Source organism: Calidris pugnax, unplaced genomic scaffold (assembly GCF_001431845.1).
Source record: "Calidris pugnax isolate Ruff unplaced genomic scaffold, ASM143184v1 scaffold294, whole genome shotgun sequence".
In the NCBI taxonomy this organism is placed as follows: Eukaryota; Metazoa; Chordata; class Aves; order Charadriiformes; family Scolopacidae; genus Calidris; species Calidris pugnax.
The window spans coordinates 187,844-213,313 of NW_015094505.1; the positions used below are offsets into that span (position 1 = coordinate 187,844).

Genomic DNA, 25,470 nt, shown 5'->3' on the forward strand with positions numbered 1-25,470 from the left:
ATTTGTAAAGTCTGTGTTGCCCAATACTTAGAGTAGGACTGATGGGATAAGTTGCTTGTAGTCAGAAAAAAAGGTTTCATTAACAGCATTTAGCTCTCCAGCTGTTGATGTCATTAGAATAGAGTTATGGAATAACTCAAGGAAATATGCACTTCTGGTAGCGGTAACCTCAAGTAGTATTCTCATTAGATTAAAGCATTTCTAGTCAGGACACTGGCAATATTTAATTAGGCATCTGAAGGAATCTATTTTTATCTATTCTTGTGTAGTCACTTCTCATTGCAGAAATGACTGTCAAAACGATGCTAATTAGCACAAGGATTTGCACTACAACAGAACATTCCCCAAATTTATTCAGCTGCCCAGTTCAAACATAGCAATTCATGATCACAAAAGTGATTGAAGATGACCAGGAGAACCTAGCAAGCACCCCTGTAACACCAGAAGGCATGGGAGGGACAGTGTGGACTATACTGTACTGGGAACCGTGAAGTAGCCTCTGCTACCCACAGATTAGATCACAGCTGGGTTTCCAGAAGTCCTCAGAAAAGTAAAGTACCCCAAAAGCTTTCTGCAAGCTTTCCAATATGTTTTTTCAAACCACTGACTACCAACAGCATTCAGGAACAGAATGCCAGCGTCACACACAACTCAGTCTGGACACAAGAAATATCCATTTACAGTTTTATTCCTAACATTTTATCGTACAACTAGATCTCTCAGCTTAAGCTGCAGTCGCTGTGGCTTCCCTATTTTGGGCTTGTTCCATTCATAGTTATCCCAAATGCATTCTCCTACACTCTGCTCCACCACTTCTTTTGTTTTGCAAACAAGCATGTTTTGTTTTCTCCCATGCTAGCCTTCACATGTGGGGACTGTCTCAAATACAGGCAGTACACGCTCGGCTTCTGTATAATTCCGCAGAATCTCGAAACAAAGCTTGACACAGTGAAAAACAGCTAGAGCGCCAAGACAAATGCCCTTCATGCTGAGCTCTGCAGATTCTCAGTTCCCCATCACCATCTGTCTGTAACTGTATCTGACAAGACAAGCAAGTGCAAGTACCTGAGGCAACCATCACCTTCATCCTTGAGCTGCGTGTCTAATGCAATGAGGTACAACCTGTGACGGCAGCTCCAAGTATGACAGCTGCAAATGTAGAGAGTGGCATCTTTCATCTCAATATGCATTTCAACCATTGAAGGTCCTCTCAGGACTTGCTCTTAAGACTTTTTTCCAGGTGTGTTTCTTTTACTAGTGCTGGAGAGAAGGACTTGAAGCAACAAATCCTCCTCCAGCAGCAGCACCCTGCAGTGACGAAGGCGACAAAGCACCCTTTTCATGAACTCCACAAATTCTAACCCCACTGTGCACTTGGAAGTCATGGACCAGCCCAGTTCTGCCAAACAGGAACAGAACCTCTCCTGAGCACTCAAGCACCTTCTGAATAGAAAGGTAAGTTCTGAGATTAGATCTCTGTATAAGTATCTTGTCTAGTGAGCACTTCACAGGGATGCTGAGAAGTTCTTAGTGCGTGCATGTCTGCTGCAACACAGGAGGCAAGAACTACAGGAATGTTTTCATTTCCTAATTACATTCTGTTCTGGACACAGGATCAAACGCTTAATTTAACAGCAAAACCCAAGAATAACTTAGCAAAAGGCAGAAAAGTGAATTAAGATTTTTATCATAAACTACATTGTGGGGGAAAGCAATTGCATGTCCTTTAACTGCACAAACTAGTTAACTGCACGAGCTCTGCATTTGAGTGAAATACAGGCAAGCTGGGGAAAAAAAAGAACCAGACAAAGTAACAACTGTTATTGAAGAGGTTCAAGTGCAGAACAATGAGTAGTTGTTTGGGAATCACCCAGGTGCTCTTCAAATCCATGCCTGGATGCAAGCTGATCTATGGTAATACATCAATTAAGACTAACAAAAGAAAGCAAAACCAGTTAGGCAAATGACCACTTAATAAACAGGGAGCTAGCCAATGCACACCCAAAAATCAGTGACACTTCAGAAAGCTCAAAGAACACCTTGATGAGATATGCAAATGGTAAATTAATTGCTTATAGTACTCCAATCTATTGAAGTGGCTAAGGAAAAAAAAAACCAAAACCAAAGTTCATTATAGGTAGGCATTAGTGCCATATTCCTGACTATGTATTATATCCACCTGAATCCACTGAGTCCCAAAGATACACACATGCTGCTTTAAGTACTGCTACCTCCAAAGTTACTATTTATCTGGTCTTAATAATATCTCAATCTGTGATGCTTTTACTGACTCAAAAGCAGAACAACCTAGGAGCAGGACTTTCTAATGTCATTTCCAATCATCCATTAAAACTTAGCAGGAACAAGCTGGTAGGCTTCCAGGTAAGCTGGGAGCTAATAAGCTAAAAAGGATCACATACATGCCTACTTGAAAATCATGTCCTGATTAGCTAAGAATGCACCTCCAACAGAGACAGCCCATACACACAGATTCAAGATACTACAGTACAAGTCATGTAAGCTGTTTGCACATTCTCTTTGCTTGGTGGAAATGCTATTTAGCTATTCTAAAGGCTCAAACAGGCACAGCCACTTCAAGCTGCCAGCAGAGAAACACCAATTCTGGATAGTATTTACCTGCACAAGCTACAAGACCAATCTCTAATTTGCCAGAACCAGTCATTTCCAGCAGGTCCCTCAGGCAAAGGCAAAGCACTAGCATAGAAGGGGCTTTGGCAGCCTAAGGCTTTTAGATTTTGAAGTTCTGCCTTACAGATGAGCCTTTCCACCACCACACAGAATTCTGTTTTCCATTGTCAGAAAACTAACAACAAAAAACCAAATAGCTTTTTGCTATGCTTTCTGGTAGCGACTCTTCATCAGAACAGCTCAGCCATGATGTCAAGCTTCTCCATCAACTCCTGGCAACCACTCTATCTAAAAAGGCAGAAACTGTCTTTTGCAGCCTCCAGAGAAAGTGGTCACACAAGAGGCAAGACAAAAAAAAAAGGTTATACTTACACTTTGCTAACTTCAAAGCAAAAAAGCCTTTTTTTTCTCCCAACATGCCATGTCAAGAAAATGTAACCTTCACAACTGCACAAACCCCTTTTGCAGTCTGGATGGCAGACACTTTTTCTCCCCAAACATACGCATTTGTCCATAAGCACTGGAGGTGAGAAACCACAGGCAGCTAGATACCAAGCCCCAGAGACACCAATTACATAGTAGCTCCAAGAAAACACAGAGAAAAAAATACAAATGCAGACCACTAGCTAGAAATCCCCCAGAACCCTTTGGGCTAGTTAAAGGCTCAGAAGAAAATTTGCATGGAAGTTAGTGAAAGAGAGCCCTCATAGATACCCACAGCAGGTATCTGTAACAGCTTGCTGGTTTTGCCAGGGGTAGAGTTCATTGTCTTCATGGTAGCTAGAACAGGGCTATGTTTTGGATTTGTGCTGGAAAACAGTGTTGATAACTCAGGGATGTTTTCCTTATTGCTGAACAGTGATTACAGAGAGTCAAGGTCTTTTCTGCTCCTCACGGGCACCCAACACAGGGCTCAAAGGCTTCAAGATAACAACAGGTTCGATTGGGATGTGCTAGATCAAGTTTATAGCTATTATTGCTGTTTAGCTATTAGTTGTGCTTGCCATGGGGCTTGCTCACCTTACTATAAATAAGAGTCTTATGCTTGTTAGTAGCTGCATTTCCTTTTGCTGCTTGCTGTACTGCCTCTCATCCTCCTCAGCTGTGCCCAGCAACATTCTGATCACAACAATGGCAATGGACCTGGGCACCACCACTGCTGTACTGGACAGGCTGGAGCTCCCCAGTGAACTCAAGTAGGAACACCTCCACAGATATCAGTGAAGGAAGAGGAGGAGGTGCTCCAGGAGCCAGAGCAGAAATTCCCCTACAGCCCTTGGAGATTAGCAGTAGAGCAAGTTTTCGGGGGTTTCCTTGAGATAGAAGCAGCTTAATAGGACAACAAAGGAAAAGAAAATAACAACAATAAAGATAAAAGAATATACAGAAGAAGTGATGCATAACACTCACAACCCACTGACTGATAGCCAGCTCATTCCCAACCAGCAATCACCAGTTCCTATTACAAAAAAAGTTAACTCTACCTCAGCCAAAATAATCACCAAGTAAGAAAACAAATGATAAATGATAGTAAAGACTTATTTCTTTAACTACCATGATACTTCAGCTAGAGTCTTTACATAAAAACCACTTATAACTGAAAACATATTAAATAGGTACAAGAAAATAAGCCACTCATAAACACAACTAGGAAATAATACTTACAGATAACAAAAAGAAAAAAGAAACTAACTACACTAGACATGGCACATTATCTTCATAAATAAAAACTACTCCTCTGTTAATAATTCTACACACCAGTTTCACTACAACACAGCTACACCCTAGCTACCTAAGGCCATAGAGAGAGACACCACCCCCCACCAGATCACTCACCACCCCCCAGCAAGGGCCCTTTATATAAACCTACCCCAGCACAATGCTCTGGAGGCTAGTCCTATAAATTTGGCAATGGCAAACAGCTGCTGCTTGTGTATACTAAAGGGTTTGAAACAAGAAGCTACTTCTGTCTGGTAAGTGTGCCAATTTTAGGCCTTTTCTTGGGTTTTTTATCTCTTTTTTTTTAGCATTTAAGCTAATAGCTTATAGTGATTGTAAAATATAGAATGTAGGTAAGTTATGCATGTGGGAAAGCTGTTTTTATAGAATTGCCTAATAGAAATGAATTGTCTCCCTTCAGGCAACAAGACAGGTACTAATAGTTCTGTGAAGCTATCTGATAATAGTTTGTGCTTATTAGGATGAAAAATATAGTAGTACTGAAAGTACAATGGGAGTACTACTGTTATTTATCCTCAAATAAACTCACAACAATGAAGTGACAGTAAAACAGATATGTAAGAGTGCTTTGTTCTTTTTGCCTAGATTTACAGAGCAGAGAGGGTAGAATGCTCTGAGTGATAAGGCTAGTAGGGGATGAGAAACAGTATTCCTTGGGTAAGGCTTGACAAACCACTATGTGTATTGATACTTGACGAGAAATAGTATTCCTGAGTAAGGATTGACAAACCACTATGTGTATTGATACTTGAATGCAAAGCAAACACTTGCAAGTGAAGTGCTTAGCCTATGTCCTGGTAGGTGCTTGTTATAGTTTGAGAGTTGAGCTTTTCCTTGTCAAGTATTTAAGTTTATTCTTGATGTGAATAGTGATTCAGAATCTTACCCTACCTACACAGTTCAGTAATGCTGTCACAAAGTATGGGGCTTAACAGTAACATCAGCAAGCAGTAAGGACTTTATGGAAGGCTTCTGAAACAGTAAGAAAGCAGCTTGAGCAGCAAACAGATTTTGTGTTCCTTAGTATGCCTTAACATAGTGATCTTACAGCTGCTTTTATATCCTGAAAGGGGGGGGAATGCTCTTCTACAGTAACTCTGAACAGACATTAGAGGTGCATCAGGAGCAAATGCTCCACAGCAAAGGCTTATCTCAGTGCAAAACTAATGGTATGTCTTAAAAGATAGTAAACAACGAAAAAGAAACTAAATACAAAACTTTCTGTAGTACAACCACAGAAGTAAGTGGCAGATAGATAAGATGTTCTATGCTTGCAGACAAGGGAAATAATAGATTATTTTTTTTCTGGAAAAAACACAAATATTGGTCAGAAGGTAACCCAAAATACTGATGTTGCTCAAGTATGTTTTTCAATACAGAGCAAGCGGAACTAGATCTGCAGAGTATCAGTGTTGCCCCATGGAGTAAATTCTGCCCACAACTTAACTTCTAGTAAAGCTAATTATCCCTAGTGAGGAAAGAGATTAACTAGAAGAAAACAGTTCTGCTGTAATTAAATTAGTCAGCACGCTTTGTAGATGATACAAAAGCAAAAAATATGTAGGGTAAGATGCAGAATTGCATGTGAGTATACCCTGGGAGCATCCTTTCTATTATATCTTAAATGTAATACTTGAGACTTGGCTTCAGTTTGTTATTGTGTGGCTTCAGTTAAGTATGCAATAAGGCAATTAGGAAATGGCAAATTATAAACATCTTCAAATTTTGGGCTAGTTCAAATTCTAAAAAGAAACATCTGAACAAACCCAATTATTTCAGTCCTTGAAATCATCAATGAAGTATAACATGTAAACCTTACAGGACAGATATCTGACATATATCAGAATCTGGTAACTAATTTTTTTATAAATGAAAGCAAGACTTCTTTTTTACAAATGAAAGCAAGACTTCTTTTTTCTCTTTTTTTTTTGAGGGGGGGAGCCCAAGAATAGTCTTCTTTGCCTTATCAACTTTAGGTATGCCATGACACTATGCCTAAAAAAATCATTTCCCAATTCTATATCTACAGTATAATTCTTACTGAACAGATTACCTTCTGCTTTCCTGCTGTGCTCGTTAAAAGTCTGTGTTCTTTGTACATTTATTAATGTATCCCAACAAACCCTTGAGGGGTGTTAGAGCCCTCTGAAAACAGTGGGGATAAATGCTGCACTGGTACACTGCCCAATCTGAGATCTGCTGTTACTCTGCAGCTTGAGCCCTTAATGCTTGTTAGCATTTGGTCCTCAGAGCTCCTATCATTCATCTCAATTACAACAATGAATGATTAGCACTCCTGAAAATCAGCCCCATGCTGTTTTCAAGTACTTAGGAAATGAAAACTCTAAGGACCACCCATGAAAAGTTTGGGTCAAGTGTCTTGTATCATACAAACTCAGTGATAAGAACAGAGATAAATACAGTTCTCCATCCTGGTTTTTCTCATGCTGTACAATACTCTCACAATCTGCATTCCTGATCTCCTTAACTAGCCTACGTCCGGGGGGGAAGGGGGGAAATCTCTTATCCAAAGTTTGTTCACCACAGACTTAAATTCCTTATAAGCTTCTGGCCTTTATTTAAAAGTAAATCTAATCATTGAGACTAGTGCTATGATCCATATACTCTCCCTTAAGTAGGCATTTTACCTTCCGAGTAGTTCTTTTCTGACAACTTAATTTCTTTATGTGCCCATACAGGATAGAAAACTTGCTACATTTTGAAGCTATTATTGCAGATTATCAGCAAGTAGGGATTTTTAGATTCATGATGGAAAGGTCTTTGCCTTGGCCTATCAGTTTATGTAGGTCAGCTACCAGCTGGGGTGGAAGCACAGTCTGTGCCATTGGCTTTTAAAGTTTTGACAGCAGAGGAGTGGTGATACACTGAATTTTTGTTGTCCGTTACAAGTTGACATAGTGAAATAATGGTTACAGAAACCTGTGTTGCCTTGCCCTTTTATCCCAGGTTTTGAGTTCTATGGGAGACTACATGAAGGGAAAACATTCCCTAAAACAGTCACACTTAAAAGCTTTATTTCATGTAGATTACCTGTAGTATAGCAAAAAACAGGAGTAACTGAAACAGTGGCTTACACCACTTTCTGAAAAGGCTGGTTTGTGACCAGTTCAGTTGACAGACAAGAACCCAACATAAAGCCAGTAAGTTGCTTCTGTATGTTGAAAATACCTTCTCTGCCCCAAAAATAAAAGTTTAGAGAGGTATGTTAATATATTGTAGTTCAGCTGAAGTTAAGTTTCTCAGCTCACTTAAACCATTCCTTTGTGCATTTGTTTTTATAACTTTACTAGAATTGAAAAGAACACTTACGGATAGCTCACAAGTGAAGGCAGGGTACAAACTCTACTGAACAGCAATGCAACACTTAAGGCTGTGCATAGAATCATAGAATCATCTGGGTTGGAATAACAGCAATGCAGCACTTAATGCTGTGCATAGAATCATCTGGGTCGGAAGGGACCTTCAAGGCCATCTAGTCCGACCCCCCTGCAGTCAGCAGGGACACCCCCAACTAGACCAGGTTGCCCAGGGCCTTGTCGAGCCTCTCCTTGAATATCTCCAGGGATGGGGCCTCAACCACCTCCCTGGGCAACCTGTTCCAGTGCTCCACCACCCTCACAGTGAAGAACGTACTCCTAATGTCTAATCTATATCTGCTTTTCTCCAGTTTAAAGCCATTACCCCTTGTTGCCTTTGTAAACAGAGGCTGAGTGCATGAACTGATTCAACTGTGCTGATAGGGATGCTATTTTCTGTTGTCTTCTCAACTAATTCTGGCAGTTCTGACTTTGTGATTAGACAGCTGTAGAGCTAAGCTAGCTTCACCAGGCATTCTGGTTTGTGAGCTTTAACTGGGCCCCCGGAGATCAGAGCAGGGAGTGACTAGGATGCCTCTGTCAATGGCAGCCTGATGGACCGGGCCATGAGGCATCCCCAAGTTCAGCCCCTTCCTTCTGGTGGAAGCCTGACCTGGATGCTGTGCTGGAGCTGGCCTGGGCTGCCAGGCCCCACGTTCTGCTCCGGTGAGGGAGATGTCCCTCATCACAGGGCAGTAGTGCAGCTCGGTGAGCTGCTGGCTCCCACTGTGTGAACACCAGCCCCAAGAAGGCCCACGATGCAGACAGAAGCAACCCAGATGTCCATATGCATCACCTCCACCGGCCTTTTACAACACAAAAGCGATCCGAGCCCGCCTCACCTGAGGCAGCGGGCAGCTCCTGGGCAGGGCTGTCCTCCGGGGGCCTGCAGCTGCGCCAGCCGCCGGCCCGGGCCCACCTCTGTGGAAGGGGAGACCGAGGAGCCTCCCGGGAGCGTGGTTGCCGGGACCTGGGACCCCCTCAGAGCCCTGGTTCCCTGAGGGGGCGGCGGGGAGCGGCCCTGGGGCCCCTCAGAGCCCTGGTTCCCTGAGGGGGCGGCGGGGAGCGGCCCTGGGGCCCCACAGAGCCCTGGTTCCCTGAGGGGGCGGCGGGGAGCGGCCCTGCGACCCCCCGGAGCCCGGGCTCCCTTGAAGGGGGGAAGGCCGGGGAGGGGGTGTCAGGGCTGCGCGCGGCAGCAGTGCGAGCCGAGCGCGCCCCCTGGCGGCGGCGAGAGGGCCGGGCCGAGGCGGCAGCCGCACGTGCCAGTACCCAAAATGGCGTCCGCCCCGCACAGGCACTAACGGGAGGCCTCTGCCCTCACTCAATATGGCTGCTTCCTGCCGTCGGGCGGCCTGGATTTAGAAATGGCTGCGGCCTCGCACGGGGCTAAAGCCGGCGGCTCCCACGCGCGGGGCGGCAGCGCCCTCTGCGGGGCACGGGCGGCCCCCGCAGGCCCCGCTCCATCCCCAGCGGCGGGGCCGTGGCAGTTCACAGAATCACAGAATCTTCTAGGTTGGAAGGGACCTTAAAGATCATCTTGTCCAACCGTCAACCTCACTGACAAAAATAGACACCCACACAACAAACAAGAAGCATCATCACTAAACCAGACCTCCCAGCACTACATCAACCCGGCTTTTGAACACCTCCAGGGATGGGGCCTCAGCCACCTCCCTGGGCAGCCCATTCCAATGCCTGAGAACCCTTTCAGTGAAAAAATTTTTCCTAATATCCAGCCTGAACCTCCCCTGGCGTAACTTGAGGCCATTTCCTCTTGTCCTGTCGCCTGTGACTTGAGAAAAGAGACCGACCCCCATCTCTCTACACCCTCCTTTCAGGGAGTTGGAGAGAGCAATAAGGTCTCCCCTCAGCCTCCTCTTCTCCAGGCTGAATAACCCCAGCTCCCTCAGCCTCTCCTCATAAGACTTATTCTCCAGACCCCTCACCATCTTTGTTGCCCTTCTCTGGACCCACTCCGGCACCTCCATGTCTTTCTTATGGTAGGGGGCCCAAAACTGGACACTCGAGGTGGGGACTCACCAGTGCCCAGTACAGGGGGACGATCACCTCTCGTGCCCTACTTGCCACACTGTTCCTGATACAGGCCAGGATGCTGTTGGCCATCTTGGCCACCTGGCCTGGGAGAGGGAGGGGGAGTCTCGCCCTGGGGGGGTCGGACGGTGGCCGGTACCGGGGGGGGTCCCTGGCGGTCCCGTTGCTGCGCCTGCCCGTGGCTGAGGGGTCCCTCTCCTGTCACTGGGCCTCGCACCCCCGACACCCACAGCGCTTGGGCCTGCAGGGGCTCCGCTGCAGCCTCCTCTTCCAGGGTCTCCTCTGTCTCTTCATTCACGCTCGGTTTTCCCTTCTCAGCTGCCTCTGGGCTTCTGTGATCCTTCACCCCTCCCCAGTGCTCACTTCTTCATCTCCCCATAACCCACATCCCTGTCCCCAACGCTAAATATCGGGCAAAACGGCCTCTCTGTGTCCTGGGGGTCTCGGTGGGCAGACATCTCCCTGCCTGGGGGTTCACTCTGCCCCATGGCACCGCAGTGGGTCTGTACCAGGGGTGGGCATGGCTGGGCCAAACGTGGGGTGCAGAGCTGCCTGCTCGTCCCGGGCCCTTCCTGGCTGCTGCAATGCTTCCAGCTTGGGGTGCGGGGCGGTGGGTGTCTCTACGTGATCCCTCCTGCAGTGCTCCAGACCCTCCGCTGGTCAGGCCTCGCAGATCACAGAATTGTGGAATTGTCAGAGTCGGAAGGGACCTCTAGAGATCCTCCAGTCCAACTCCCTGCCAAAGCAGGGCTGCCCAGAGCACATCACTCAGGAGCATCCAGGCGGGGCTTGAAGATCTCCAGAGAAGGGGACTCCACACCCTCCCTGGGCAGCCTCTGCCAGGGCTCTGCCACCCTCACCCCAAACAAGTTCTTCCTCACATCCCAGTGGAACTTCCCATGGTCCAGCTTGTGCCCGTTGCCCCTCGTCCTCTCACTGGGAACCCCTGAAAAGAGTCCAGCTCCATCCTCCTCCAACCCACCCTTTAGACACTTGTCAGCATTGATAAGGTCTCCCCTCAGCCTTCTCTTCTCCAGGCTCAAGAGCCCCAGCTCTCTCAGCCTTTCCTCATCAGGGAGATGCTCCAACCCCTCCAGCATCTCTGTTGCCCTACGCTGGACTCTCTCCAGCAGTTCCCTGTCTCTCTTGAACTGGGGAGCCCAGCACTGGAGGCAGGATTCCAGTTGTGGCCTCCCCAGTGCAGAGCAGAGGGGGAGAATGACCTCCCTCCACCTCCTGGCCACACTCTTCCCTCTGCAGCCCAGGATCCCATTGGCCTCTTGGCCACAAGGGCCCATTGCTGGCTCCTGGAGAGTTTACTGTCCACCAGGACCCCCAGATCCTTCTCCTCAGCAGTGCTTTCCAGCAGGTCCACCCCTAACCTGTGCTGGTGCCTGGGGTTCTTCCTCCCCAGGTGCAGGACCCTACACTTGCCCTTGTTGAACCTCATGAGGTTCTTCTCTGCCCAGCTCTCCAGCCTGTTAGATGGACCTGATCAGCACATTTTATGGAGCCATTCAATGGTTTGTGCCAAAGCCATTAATAATGGTGTGGAATAGCATCTACAGCAAGGGTGAGTGCTGAGGCTTCTGCCTAGTATGACGATCACTGCAGGATGCCATCTGCTTTCTCAGCTCCTTTGCAAGTGGCAGGAGATCAGAGTTCCCCTGAAATTCCGACCAATGATGGAGCAAGTTGCTGATAGGGAAAGATCCAGGTGATCATCCTGTACCCTGGCTCACCAGGGGCTGGGCCTCTGCCAAGACCTAGAGCGGAGGGAGAGGGCTGGGGAGAAGGAGGGCATCGCCCCGTCCATCTGCAGGTGGCATCAGGGCCCTGCCTCGGAGCCTCCTTTTATCTGCTGCTTTAGCAAAGTTCGGATGTGTTGGCTCTAAAGCATTTCTCTTGGCTCAAGACACGAAACCACTTTTGCCTCTGTGCTCCCACCTTCAAATCGTGCCCCAGCGAGTGCCAGCTGGGCCAGCTGCAGTAGCCCTGGATGTGTCTGTCCCGGGCTTCCTCTGCAAGGGAGGGAAAAGCTTCCCTTTGACAGAGGGGCTCCCAGAGCCCCTTGCTTGAAGGCCTGGTGATGCATGAAGCTCTGCCTCCATCTGCCTTCCCCACTCCCACAGCTCTCCCCGGAGCCTTAATCCGCCTGGAGCGTGGGCTGCCTGCAAACTCCTCTGCTGCGGCGCCTGACGCCCCCCTGGGCCCCTTCTCCGCTTTCCCAGCGGCCACAGAGCAGAGGCTGCGCCAGGGTCTGTGGGGCACAAAGCCACTGGCGGGGAGGGGGCCCCCCCTGACCCCGTCCCTCCCTGCTGCGGGCAGCCCGCCTCTGCCAGCCTGTGCAGACCTGCAGGCGGCATTGGCAGCCCTGCCGGGGCCACAAACACACCCAGGAGGGTGTGAGCAGGCAGCAGAGCAGGGATCAGCTGCACAGGGACGCCCAGCTGAGAGCCCAGCCCCAGCACTCGCCCGGTGTCCCAGCTGCGGGAGCTGACATCTGCAGGGAGCAGGTATTTTTGTCCTCGCTGCCCCGAGGTGGCAGCCCGTGCCATGGGGGAAGCTGGCCCCTGATGCCACGGGAGCTGTGGGAGAGCTGGCAAGAGCGTTACGGGGTGAGGAGGGGTGATCATCCTGGTCCTGTCTGGAAAAGAAAGGGACCACTCGTGCTCCGGAGAGAGGAGATGGGGAGCCCGGGGCTGATTGCGTGGGGGAGATGTGGGGCATGAGGCTGGGAGTGGGGGGTCTGAACTTGCTGCTCTTACTGTCTTGGGATCACCCTGTTTTCCACGCTGATCCGGGAGCTCTGTCCTCCTTCTTGTGAGGTTGGGGGACAGCGGGGCTGGATGTCACCTCCAGCTGACGTGCCTGGTGGCACGCAGCCTGGGCTGGCTCACCTCCATGAGGGACTCTTGCCCTGCCTGTGGCCACCTGGTTGTCCTGTGCCACCACCCCTGGGGCACAAAGGTCTCTGCGGGACTGGGAGCGCACGCTGCTGTGTCAGTGACAGTAGCGACAGGTTCGTCACACCTTCAGGCTCCCTGTGCCTCCCACGCTAGGGCTGGGGGTGTGCTGGGGGGGTTGTTTGGTGGGAACTGAATGAGGGCTCCTTCCAGCCCTGGTGGACCTTCAGCCCCCACCTTGGAGCTGGAGCAGAAGCTGACCATGGTCTGCATTGTGCCCAGTCCAGCTCTGTTTGGGACCGGTGCCCTGTGCAGGTGTGTTGCACAATAACTACTGGCGCTGCTGCTGCGGTCCTGCTCTGAGCTGGGGAGCAGGGTGACATTTTCCCTCCGAACCCTCTAGATAGCACCACTGGCATAGATTTGTGGCCGCTGCTCTGCCAAGCTCCTGTCCTGGCGGCTGCAGCCTCTGGGAGCAGCTGAGTGCTGAGGTTTGCCTTGTGCCCGGCAGCCTCTCCTCCTGTACTTTGCACACTGCGTGGGAGTCACGCAAGGTGTCCCTCAGCCGCTGCTGGTACCGCTGCTCTGCCCGTGTGAGTGGGCACAGGGCGACTCCTTGGGGATGCTGGCTGAGCCCTCTGCTCTCTGGTGGACATGGTGCCTCTGCTTCTGGCAACAGGAGGGGTATGAGCCTTCAGCCAGAGCCCCTGGGCATCAGGGAGGGAAACTGCGTAGTCCCGTGGCTTCCTGCTCCTGTGTTAGGGCTGGCTCCTTCAGTGCCATCACCGAGCAGATCACAGCTGCTGATCTCATCCCTAGAAGACGGAGGGGGCAGCAGATGTGGGCACCGCTGTGCTTGCTTAGCATCCCCTGTGTCTTGGCTGCCTGGACCTGCTGATGGCAGCCCCCAGCCTGCAAAAGCCAGCTGGGCAGGTTAGGGGTCCCACTCTTGGGTTGGTACCTGGCTGTTTGTGCCCCAGTGTCCTGGAGGACACTCTGCACGCTACCCCTGAAGACAAATATACTGGTGGGATTTAAGAGTGAGGTGCCACACTGGGCTGTGCCATGTCACAGGGGAACACCAGGCTGACATTGGCTATAGTCAGGGCATGACAGAGCTGCTCTGGTGTGGCTGGCTGGGACTGGGAGGGCCTGGGCTAGCTCTGTTCCCCCTCTCCAGGGCCCAGGGTGGGATGGAATGTGGTCCTGCTAGGCACACCCTTGCCCCCAACATTGGAGAGGATGTGGCTGGGAGGATGTGCCACTGTGTGGGTCCTGGAGGACACTCTGCACACTACCCCTGAAGAAAAATATACTGGTGGGGTTTAAGAGTGAGGTGCCACACTGGGATGTGCCGTGTCACAGGGGAACACCAGGCTGACACTGGCCATAGCCAGGGCATGACAGAGCTGCTCTGGTGTGGCTTCCTGGAGGACACTCTGCACGCTACCCCTGAAGACAAATATACTGGTGGGATTTAAGAGTGAGGTGCCACACTGGGCTGTGCCATGTCACAGGGGAACACCAGGCTGACATTGGCTATAGTCAGGGCATGACAGAGCTGCTCTGGTGTGGCTGGCTGGGACTGGGAGGGCCTGGGCTAGCTCTGTTCCCCCTCTCCAGGGCCCAGGTTAGGATGGAATGTGGTCCTGCTAGGCACACCCTTGCCCCCAACATTGGAGAGGATGTGGCTGGGAGGATGTGGTCGGCTGGTGCCTGTGCCTGGTGCAGTGGTCACAGTGAAATGAGTGTGGTTTAATCTGCGGGGTGACAGTGTTGCGTGGGGTGCCTGGCCTGTTGGGGAGGTTGGGACTGAAGGAGCTGGGGCTGTTTAGTATGAGGAAGAGGAGGCTGAGGGGAGACCTCATCACTCTCTACAACTACTTGAAAGGACACTGTAGAGAGGTTGGGGCTGGTCTCTTCTCACAGGTAATTAACAATAGAACGAGAGGGAATGGCTTCAAGCTCCAACAGGGGAGGTTTAGATTGAACATTAGGAAGGAATTTTTCACAGAAAGAGTGGTCGGGCGTTGGAACAGGCTGCCCAGGGAGGGGGTGGAGTCCCCATCCCTGGCTGTGTTTAAGGGCCGTTTAGATGCAGTGCTGAGGGACATGGTGTAGGGGAGGACTTTGTAGAGTAGGGGAGATGGTTGGACTCGATGATCCCAAGGGTCTCTTCCAACCTCAATGATTCTATGATTCTATGAGGAGAGGGAGCAGCTTGGCAGCAGGGCCAGCAGTAACAAATATGGGGTTTCTCGGGGTGGATAAAGGGACACCTTGTTTGGGGCTCCCTCCAGCCGAGCACCAGGAATCTGGGGACCACAGCAAAGGGTCCTGGCCCTCTCCCCAGTGGTAGCCCCGCACCCAGCCTGGGTGCCTGCGACTGTGGCAGTGGGTTTCCCCCCCAAACTGCCGCTCTCCCCCCCTGCCCCCATAGCACTTGGACCAACAGCCATCCAGCGCCCGTTCAACTGCAGCTCCCCCAGCCCCCCGGGTGCCCGTTGCTGTGGGAGCTGAGCTGGGAGGGCTGCCGGGATGATGCTGCCTTCGTGGGGACCTGGGCTGAGGGAGGAGGACGGGGACTTCCCAGGCTGTTGCATGTACCCCGAGCTGTGCAGTGGGAACCCTGGGCTGCAGCACGGTCCTTGCGGCTGGGCTGCTCCCAGGGAGCCTGGGTGCAAGGCTGAGTCAAGCTGGCCGGTGACACTGCCATCCCCTGGAGCCTGCACGATGCTCCTGGCTCCCAGGAGCACCAAACCCTGGGCTGGGGAGCTGCTCCCCACCAACTCCGGGCTTGCTCCAGCTTGTTGCAGTCCCAGGGCAGGCTGCGGAACAGGTTGGGCAGCATCCTTAGCTCTCCCGCTTTCCCTGGCACCGCTCCTTGCCTGGCCAGCAGGCCCGCTATGTCCCAGGGCTCTGGGGCAGCTGCTTGCCCAGGTACCTGGACCCAGGATGGTGCAGTGCCCCATCCCCATGGGGCGGTGGGTTGGGAGGTCTGTGCCAACATGCTGTGTGCCTCCCCTGCAGGACGCCTGGCCGTTGGCCCGGGACAGCTGGGCGCTATGGCGCATTCCCCTGGCTGCTGCCACCCCTGTGCCACCTGCCTGCTCTGCCTCTACAGCTGCCGCTGGGTCACTGCCAAGAAGAGGAAAGGCCTGAAAACCACCAAGGTGATACCACGGGTGATGCTGAGCTGGGGCATGGGTGGCTGGGGTGGGGAAAGGCTCCATCTGGGGGGCGGTTCAGCCCAGACATTGGGCTACTGACCCCTTGTATGGGGGGTCCTGAGCCCCAAGAGAGCTGGGGTGCTACCTGGCACCCTCTCTGTCCAAGGAGGGTGAGTTTTCTGTTCCTGCTGGGTGAGGAGGAGGAGCTGTGGCTGTCCCCTGCCCGGCCGAGCGTGTGTCTGCAGCATGGCTCACGCGTGCCTGGAGCCCAGCACTGTGCTCCCCGAGGGCTGAGCGTGCCCTGGGGCACTGAGTGCCTGGCAAGGCACGTGAGAGGCACGGTTCCTGAAGATGGGGTGCTGGAAGGGGGTGTCCCCGGCAGTTTGTAACCTGGGAGAGGTGGGGCCCTGGGATCCTCCGAGGTCTCCAACTCCCATGGGAGTGGTTGTGCCACTGCTTGTCCCGTCTTGCCTGGAATGTGCAAGCTGGTCCAGGCTGCTGGGTGTCCCGCTCAGCACCTGTGGCACCCCTCACCTCCCTGTGTATGCGGGGTTGGGGGCTGGAGACCCTGAAGCTGGACCTGGCTTTGGCTGGGCAAGCAGGAGCAGTCTGCAGGCTCAGTGCTGTAATGGCAGCTCTGGGGCACAGCACCCCTCTCTGCCCAGCTTAGGAGGGAACAGGACCTGTTTCCCTGCCCCTTCCCATATCCAAAGTCCCCACCCTGCTCCCAGGGGCTTCCCTGTCCTGTCATAGTGGCTGTCCTCCCCATTCTGGCCTAGGCAGCTTTGTAGGAGATGCTGGTCCATCTTCCTGTAGCATTGGTCCAGCCAAAAGAGCTCTCCTGGGGAGCTCGGTGCCTGGAGCCCTGAGGCTAGTGCCTGCTGTGCCCTCCTCTGCAGGGGTCTCAGCAACCTGGCCAGGGGCTCCATGCCCTGCAGGTGTATGCATAACAGTCATCTCTGGCTTTCAGTGTGACTGCAGCTGGTTCCTTTTCCTCTTCTGCGTCTTCCTCTTCATGCTGGTGTGGCTCTACTTCGCCATCATCATCCTCAATGATTTCCACAACTTCAATGAGTGAGTAGGATCCCACATCCAGCCTTGCTCCCCACCGTGCCCCCTGCCCCTCTGACCATCCCCTTTGCTGGCAGGTTCATCTTCAAGCAGAAGAAGTTGTGGCTGGACTGGTCCCTGGTCCTGCTCATAGCTACAGCCGTGCTGATCACCTACTCGACTGCGCTGCTGGTGAGCCCCGCTGATCCCACCTGGGCTAGTGGGGGTACGGAGCTGTGAGGAGCCAAGGAGTCAGCAGCATTTGCCCTGTGTCAGCCTGAGCATGGCCAGAGAGCCTGTGGCTGAGTCTTGTGCCCTTATAGGGCTGAGGTGTGGGGTACAGCCCAGCTCTGACATGTCCTCCTTCTTCTCGTAGGTCCTCGCTTTGTGCTCATTCTGTTCCCTCTCCATGGGGCAGCTCGGTGCCTGGGGCCCTGAGGCTAGTGCCTGCTGTGCCCTCCTCTGCAGGGGTCTCAGCAACCTGGCCAGGGGCTCCTTTGTAGGAGATGCTGGTCCATCTTCCTGTAGCATTGGTCCAGCCAAAAGAGCTCTCCTGGGGAGCTCGGTGCCTGGAGCCCTGAGGCTAGTGCCTGCTGTGCCCTCCTCTGCAGGGGTCTCAGCAACCTGGCCAGGGGCTCCATGCCCTGCAGATGTATGCATAACTGTCATCTCTGGCTTTCAGTGTGACTGCAGCTGGTTCCTTTTCCTCTTCTGCGTCTTCCTCTTCATGCTGGTGTGGCTCTACTTCGCCATCATCATCCTCAATGATTTCCACAACTTCAATGAGTGAGTAGGATCCCACATCCAGCCTTGCTCCCCACCGTGCCCCCTGCCCCTCTGACCATCCCCTTTGCTGGCAGGTTCATCTTCAAGCAGAAGAAGTTGTGGCTGGACTGGTCCCTGGTCCTGCTCATAGCTACAGCCGTGCTGATCACCTACTCGACTGCGCTGCTGGTGAGCCCCGCTGATCCCACCTGGGCTAGTGGGGGTACGGAGCTGTGAGGAGCCAAGGAGTCAGCAGCATTTGCCCTGTGTCAGCCTGAGCGTGGCCAGAGAGCCTGTGGCTGAGTCTTGTGCCCTTATAGGGCTGAGGTGTGGGGTACAGCCCAGCTCTGACATCTCCTCCTTCTTCTCGTAGGTCCTCGCTTTGTGCTTGCAGCTCTGCGGCCAGCCCTTGAAGCTGCACTGGCTGCACAAGGTGAGAGGCTTGGGGTGCAGGGAGATGGTGCCTGACCTGGCTGTCCTTGCACCTCGGGAAGCTGTGACCCACCTACTGGGGCTGCATGGGGCTGCTGTGCCCCCCCAGAGTGGCTGTGTCCCCCCACTGAGCTGGGCTGCAGCTCCTAGTCCCCCAGCCCAGCCACGCCGTCTCTGTGATGGTATATTTCCCCTGCTCAAAGCATGGGGTGCAGAGCTCAGCTGCAACCCCAAATGGGGGAGATGGGGTCTGGGGGCTGGGAGGGGCTCAGGAGGAAGAGATGAGGAGGACTCTGGCCCGCAGGATGCTGTGTGCTCCCCTAACTGCCCTGTGCCCTGCCCCACAGGCCCTGCTGATCGTATCGGCCCTGGTGGTGGCTGCAGCCTTCACAGGGCTGGGAATAAAGTGGGCGGAGGAGTGGAGAAGCGCACGTATCTCCCTGCAGGTGAGTCACCTCCATACCAGGGACTCCCCCGCCGTACCCAGTACCTGGCCTGGGGGGGTGAGCCGGAGGGTGGTGACTTGGAGCCCCCAGCATGGCTGTGTGCCACGGGTGGTTAACGCCCTGCCCTTGACTTCTGCTGCCTGGCTGGGCAAGGTGCTCCTCCTGCTCTTGTAGTCCTGCCTGGAGCAGCTGCAGTGAGAGTGAAGAATGGTGGCTGGACCAGAGTGGGGAGTCTGTTCCATACCCCAGGAGCCTGTCCTGCCCTCCCTGGCACTGTGGCTCTTCCAGCGGTTCTGGCTGCAGTGGCAGATCCTGGCATGGGAGCATGTGGCTTTTGGGGACAGGGGCTGGGCTGCTGCTGGCTGACACTTTTTTTCTTCAGCCTGGAGAAGAGAAGGCTCCAGGGAGACCTTAGAGCAGCTTCCAATATCTGAAGGGAGCTCCAGGAGAGCTGGGGAGGGACTCTTTGTCAGGGAGTGCAGTGACAGGACAAGGGGGAACGGTTTTAAATTGGAAGAGGAGAGATTGAGATGAGACACCAGAAAGAAATTCTTTACTGTGAGGGTGGTGAGGCACTGGAACAGGGAAGTCGTGGCTGCCCCATCCCTGGAGGGGTTCAAGGCCAGGCTGGATGGGGCTTGGAGCAACCTGGTCTGGTGGGAGGTGTCCCTGCCCAGGGCAGGGGGGTTGGAGTATGATGATCTTTAAGGTCCCTTCCAACCCAAGTGATTCTGTGATTCTCTGCCTCTCCAGGCAACAGGTCCCTTCCTGCACATTGGAATCGTGGGGGGAATGACGCTCCTTGCCTGGCCCCTGGCCAGCTTCATCTACCGCACCCACAACAGAGGTAAATCCCCCTCCAGTGTCTCCATCTCCCCCCTGGCTGGTGCCCTGCTTCCTACCACTCAGCTGAGTGGCACTGGTGGCAGAGTGGTGCACAGAGAGCATCGGTGCAGTGGGAACAGGTCCCCAGGACTCAGCCTGGTAGCAGTGCCCCGTCTTGGTCACTGCTTCTCATACCCAGCCCTTGGTGCAGCTTCAGCCCTCACTGCTTTGCAGTGGATGGTAGGACTATGGATGGAAGACTTGAGTCCTGCAGAAGTGTTAACTTGGGGTGCAAGGACATGGAATGGGCCGAGAATAACTTGGTGCAGCTTCAGCCCTCGCTGCTTTGCAGTGGATGGTAGGACTATGGATGGAAGACTTGAGTCCTGCAGAAGTGTTAACTTGGGGTGCAAGGACATGGAATGGGCCGAGAATAAACCTGCAGTGTTCCTGAGGCTGGGGATGCAATGCCTCACCCAGGGTGACCATAAGTTAATGCCAGGTGAAGAAGCCTTGGCTTTTTCCTAACAGCCTGCAAAATACTTCCTCTGTACCTCACCCCTCTATCTTCTCTGTTTTCTCCTGCAGGTGTCAAGGTGTTTCTGCTGCTTGTGTACTGTGCGGTGATGATCGCACTGTATCTGGCTCCCCTGGGAATCACCTCCCCTTGCATCATGGAGGAGAACCAGCTGCCCCCCAAGCCGGCCCTGGTTGGCCACCGAGGAGCTCCCATGGTGAGCGAGCAGCACCAGCAGCGCCCTGGTACAGTGGGCAGGGTGGATGGGGCAGTGAGAGCCAGGCTGTGCCTGCTGGTGGGGCACTGGCATCTCAGACCCTTGTGGCTGCAGGTCTGGGCGAGCTCTGGCCAGCCCAGTATTGAGGGGTCCCCACAGCAGCCAGGGCAGCACAGGGTGAGGAGGAAGGGTGAGCAGGGTGGGTGGGCACAGGGCAGAGCTGCTTGCTGGGGGCTGCTGGGCCAGGAGCAGACAACTCTGAGCAGCAAGCCTGGCTGTGTAGTGTGGGCTGGAAGCAGGACTAGGCAGGCTCTGGCTGTCTGCACCCAGCCTTTTTCCATCCCTGATCCTACCGGGGTCACCCATCTCACTGTGGTTGTCCCAGAGCCCAGCCAAGCTGCTGGGTGCAGCCAGAGAGGGTGATGAGTGCCTGCCTCTTCCTCCCTGTGCCCTCTGCACTAACACTGTTCCTTTTCCAGCTGGCCCCCGAGAACACCCTCATGTCACTGCACAAGGCGGTGGACTGTGATGTGCAGGTCTTTGAGACAGACGTCATGGTGAGGTAAAGGGGTGGTAGGGACTTGGAGGGAGGAAAGGGTCTGTGTATCCTGGGATGGCACGTCCCACGCGGGCTGTTTTGGAACACACCTGAGGATTGGCATAGCCTGAATGGCTCTGCCATTCCCGCCTTTCCAGTGTGGGACTGGCTCCAGCTTGGTGTCCCAGATCATTATCTGGGAGAGGTTCTGGGTTTCTGTCCTCCCCACGTAGGTTGCCTTCCAGGGCATGAGGGGAGAGGCACTGCTTGGAAAAGACCCTGGCTTTAGTTCATCTCATGCAATCCTGCTATGGGAACAGCCGTTGCAGTGAGCTAGGGACTGCTTGGTTCCTGGCTTGGTCTCTAGGTGCTTTGTGCTTTCCAGACACTCACCTTTTTGTGTAGGGGACCACAAGTAGGCATAAGGGTGGGGATTACCCTAGCAGGGTGCCTGGGATGGGGCAGAAATACCAGGGCAGGGATAGAAGACAAACAGCTTGCAATAGAGCTTCTCTCTTTGCTCCTTTGCCAGTGCTGACGGGGTCCCGTTCCTCATGCACGACGAGGAGCTCACCAGGACCACCAATGTGCAGGCTGTGTTCCCCGAGAGGGCTGCCCTGAACAGCACCGCCTTCAACTGGACAGACCTCCAGCAGCTGGATGCTGGCACCTGGTTCCTGGAGGTCAGGATGCCCCTAGAGTGGCTGGTCGGGGATGGGTGCATAGAGTCATGGAGTTATCCAGGCTGGAAGGGACCTCCAAAGGCCATCTAGTCCCACCCCCCCGCAGTCAGCAGGGACACCCCCAACCAGACCAGGTTGCCCAGGGCCTCGTCGAGCCTCTCCTTGAATATCTCGTGGGATGGGGCCTCAACCACCTCCCTGGGCAACCTGTTCCAGTGCTCCACCACCCTCACAGTGAAGAACCCTCTCCTCATTTGTGAGTGAAGCATGAGCCCTGCCCTGGGGAGAGCTCCCTCCTCACCGCTGGTCCTGGCAGACTCCTGTCCAGGGTGCAGAAGCACTTTCACGCCTGCACGAATCCCGTGGGTGCGGTTATGCCCCGAGCTGGGGTTTGTTCTGACTCCTCGGCTGAGTCACGGGGGAGGCTGGTTTGAGGGGAGATGCCTCATGCGTTTGCTCCTGCCTGGGCTTGGAGGCAGCTGTGGCTGGGGCTCTGCCCAAAAGGTGACGAACCGACTGCTGAGCTGTTCTGGGTGCCCACAGGAGTCGAGGCTGCTTGAACTGTGCTGGAGTGGGGAGAAGGGTAGAGGTGCCCCAGGGATGTGCAGGGGCAGGATCCCTGTGCCTGTCTGCACTGGAGAGCGTGTGGAGAGGCCCGTGTAGGAAACTGAGAGCTGGAGACAGGCACCAGTTTGGGAGGTGGAAGCTTACGGGTGGTCTGCCTGTGCCTACTAACTCTGCCTTGCCCTTGCAGCGGAGGCCTTTTCCCACTGTGCAGAGTCTGTCCGATGCCGATCGCCAGGAGGTGACTCGACAGAGGATCCCGTCCCTGGAACAGGCGCTGGAGGCAGCCAAACACAGTAACATCTCCATCATGTTTGACCTCCGGCCTGAGAACCACAGTGACTACCAGAGCTTTGTCAATGCCACCCTGGAAGTGATCTTACAGTCAGGCATCCCACTACAGCAGGTGAGCTGGGCATTGCCGTGCCCTCCTGTCACAGCCCTGCCATGGTGGGAGGTGCCCCACCAACCCCACCCTGAGCATCCCCACCGCTCCCCATATCTGATCCCTGCTGGGGAACCCGGTCCAGGTGTGGGTTGCCAATAATTAGGGGTTAATGCCTGCAGCTTCAGACCCCTCCAGATACTCTGGTTCTCCAGCGCTGGCCACCCTGGTGTGTAAACAGTGACTCAGTGTAGGGAGGGGACCAGCAGCGTGAGCAAGAGCAGGAAAACAATGCTGGGGCTTCCAGCTCCCTGTGCCGTACCGCACCTCTCCCCGCGGCGCTTCACTCCTGTGCAACCGCTTGTGTTGCCTTTGCACTTCATCCAACCTCCGCAGCACGGGACACGTGCTGCCCTCAGGGGATGAATTGGCCCCCAAATCACTTTCCCTTCTTGACTTTTTGGGAATGCAAGATTGGGAGGGGAGAGGGCTAAGATTTGTAGTTGCTGATACAAGGTGTATTCTTGCTGCAGACTTGGGGCCAAAAGGATGCGCTGCTTGATCCTTTCAAGGACCCACCAGAAAGGACATGACTGCTGCAGCTTTCTTAGGTTGAAACTGCTTTCTCCCCTCAGTGGGGTCTGTTGTGTTTTCTTCTTGGCTGGGACAAGCTCTTAGGGAACTGTCCTGGCAGAGATCCTCATGGAGGAGCTGAGCGTGGAGAAGGGGGGCAGGAAGCAGCTGCCTGAGCGGGCCATGTGGGCTTGGGACCTGCAAGGAAATGTTGGAAGGGAGCAAGCTCTCTGGAGCACCTCTCCTCTGCATGTGCTTGCTGGCTCTTGCCTAGGTGCTCTGGCTGCCGGATGGTTTCAGGGAGCAGGTCAAAGAACGAGCCCCCGGCCTTCTGCAAGTCTACGGCAGGAAGAGACTGCAGAATGAGAAGGAGCCGCTGCTGCGTGTCAACCTGCCCTACCAGGACATGAGCTCTGAGGAGATCAGGTGAGAGCCCTGTGCCCCAGGGGCCAGCAGAGGTGTGGGCCAGCTGAGGCCGAGTGCTGGCACGCTGCTGGGAAGGGCAGGGTGTGCGCTCCAGCCTCGTGGACAAACATGCCGTATCAGGCAGGGCTGGTGCAGGGGCTGGAGCTGGCTGCAGTCCTCTGCCTTGCCAGCAAATCTGGGTCTGGCTCTCCAGACGGTTGCTCCGTGTGGCTGCAAATGCTGGAACACATCCCAGATACGCAGCCCTCTCTGGCTGCACGCTGAGTGTGCCGGCACCCTGCTGTCTGCTGCTCTGACCACGGCTCTCCCCGTGCAGGCAGTACCGCCAGGACAACGTCTCTGTCAACCTGTACGTGGTGAACCAGCCCTGGCTCTTCTCCGTGCTGTGGTGCTCCGGGGTGAGCTCGGTCACCACCAACGCCTGCCAGGTGCTGAAGGAGATGAAACACCCCATCTGGCTGCTCGTGAGTAACCCCTCCGTCCTTCACCCTGCCCCACAGCCCTGTGTCCCAGGCACTTGTGGGTCCCTTCCTGCAGCAGCCCTGGGAAGGCAGCTGCTTGGAGGGTGGCTTTTGCTCAGTGCTGTGCTGCTGTGGGAACGTGTGACCCTGCAGAAGGGACTGCTGGCACAGCAGGCTGGGCTGTGCCCCCAGCACACCACCCCTGGCTGGTGTTCACGGCCTGTCTTGTTGCCTTGCAGCCCAGGAGCACGTACTTCATGATCTGGATTGTTGTAGACTGCACTTCTCTTCTCGCCATCCTCTGGGCCTTCCTCTTGCTGAAGTACGTTTGATGCCTTTCCCCTTCCAGGGATGGGTCTGTTGGGGGAGGCTGTAGTGTGTCCTGCGTGGCTGGGACATACCCAAACCTGGTCGTACCTGCTGCCACCCACCTCTAGACTCAGATTTTTTGGGAGTCTTCTCCTGTCTGGTCAAGTGAGGCAGCTTCTATCACCAGGCTGCAGCTAAAAATCTGGTGTGACTCTTCCTGGAGCTGCTGCCCACCTTACTAGCTCGTTCTGGACCCCAGGGCTTGGTGGGGTGAGGCTGGGGGACCTTGGCCCTGCTCTTTTGCGGGCACAGAGAGCAGGTCCCTGTGGGGCTGCGTGTCCTGAGGGTCCCCACAGTCTCCAGCTGGGAGCTTGGGGGAGGGAAGGGGGAGGCCAGGCTGATGGGCTAACATCGATCCTCTTCCATCTCCTAGGAAATGCTCCCAGAGAAGACAGGCAGCGGGTGAGTGTTGCGCGGATGTGAGCTCCCCTCCCTCGCAGCCAGGCTCTGCCTGCAGGACGCTCCCTGGCAGGCAGCTTTCTCCAGCCCCAAAATGACAGGGCGATTTGGGATGGCCGGGGGAGGGAAGGGAATCCCAGCCCGGGAGTTCCTGTCCTGCCCTTAGCAAACAGCTCTGTGGGACGGTGTTGGGGAATCCCACATTCCCCAGGTCTCCCCAAACCTGCTTTTCAGGTCGCTGTGGGATGGTGGCCACCTGCAATGACTGTTTTGATTCTCTTTCTCCCCAGAGTCCGAGACGGACGTGCTGCTCACAAAGATCAACAGCTTGATGCAGGAGTGACCCCTCGGGCCTGCATCAGCCAGGGGAGGGGCGGCCAGAGCCCTGCACAGCTCAAGGGGGGAGCTTCAAGGGGCCACCTTCAAGGCTCCTTTCCTTTGCAGACTCTCTCCTGAGCTTCCCCTCTCCCCGTAGCCTTCCTGCCTCCTCCCGTGGTGCACAACTGCCCTCCGCTGAGATGATGGGGAACTGGGTTCCCAGTTGTCACCCACAGTGAGGAACTGGAGACTTTGCAGGGGTTTTCCTGGGGGCTGGCAGGTGCCCAGGGCCTGAGTGCTAACCCAGGGGGGCTGGGGCCTCTGCCCTGGGGTTTGGACACGGGGGAGCCGGGGTGGGGGGATTTGAGTTGCTGTTTGGTGCAGGGAAACCTTCTTCAAAGTGCTGCTGCCCTGCTCTGAGGAAGAGGAAGGGGGGCAAGGGGGGAGCTGGCTTTTCACAACATAAAGGGGGGAGCTGAGCTCTTCCCGCCCCCACGGTGGGCACAGGTCCTGCCCCTGCTGCTGGCTTCGTGCTTGTGGGGCCGGGTGCTGGCACCCCACGCAGCAGTGACTGCCTGTTGCTCTGGGGGGGGGGGAAACGGGTGCCC

At 54.2% G+C, this 25,470-nt stretch overlaps 1 protein-coding gene across 3 annotated transcripts; it reads left to right on the forward strand.

Annotated features, from left to right (window-relative positions):
* Positions 1 to 1,070: 1,070 nt before the first annotated feature.
* Positions 1,071 to 25,397, forward strand: GDPD2 (glycerophosphodiester phosphodiesterase domain containing 2). 3 transcript variants are annotated; one of them, XM_014963073.1, is made up of 16 exons: positions 1,071 to 1,455; positions 15,755 to 15,897; positions 16,865 to 16,968; positions 17,043 to 17,136; positions 18,083 to 18,142; positions 18,489 to 18,587; positions 19,341 to 19,434; positions 20,001 to 20,146; positions 20,626 to 20,708; positions 21,217 to 21,367; positions 22,122 to 22,337; positions 23,164 to 23,315; positions 23,632 to 23,779; positions 24,016 to 24,098; positions 24,519 to 24,547; positions 24,835 to 25,397. In XM_014963073.1, exons 2-16 carry the CDS (start codon positions 15,790 to 15,792, stop codon positions 24,885 to 24,887), a joined length of 1,620 nt encoding a protein of 539 aa, XP_014818559.1. In that variant the 5' UTR covers positions 1,071 to 1,455; positions 15,755 to 15,789; the 3' UTR covers positions 24,888 to 25,397. The 3 variants fall into 3 exon arrangements, with proteins under 3 accessions (XP_014818559.1, XP_014818560.1, XP_014818558.1); XM_014963074.1 differs by lacking the exon at positions 1,071 to 1,455 and adding an exon at positions 4,553 to 4,622; XM_014963072.1 differs by lacking the exon at positions 1,071 to 1,455 and adding an exon at positions 12,100 to 12,334.
* Positions 25,398 to 25,470: the final 73 nt, after the last annotated feature.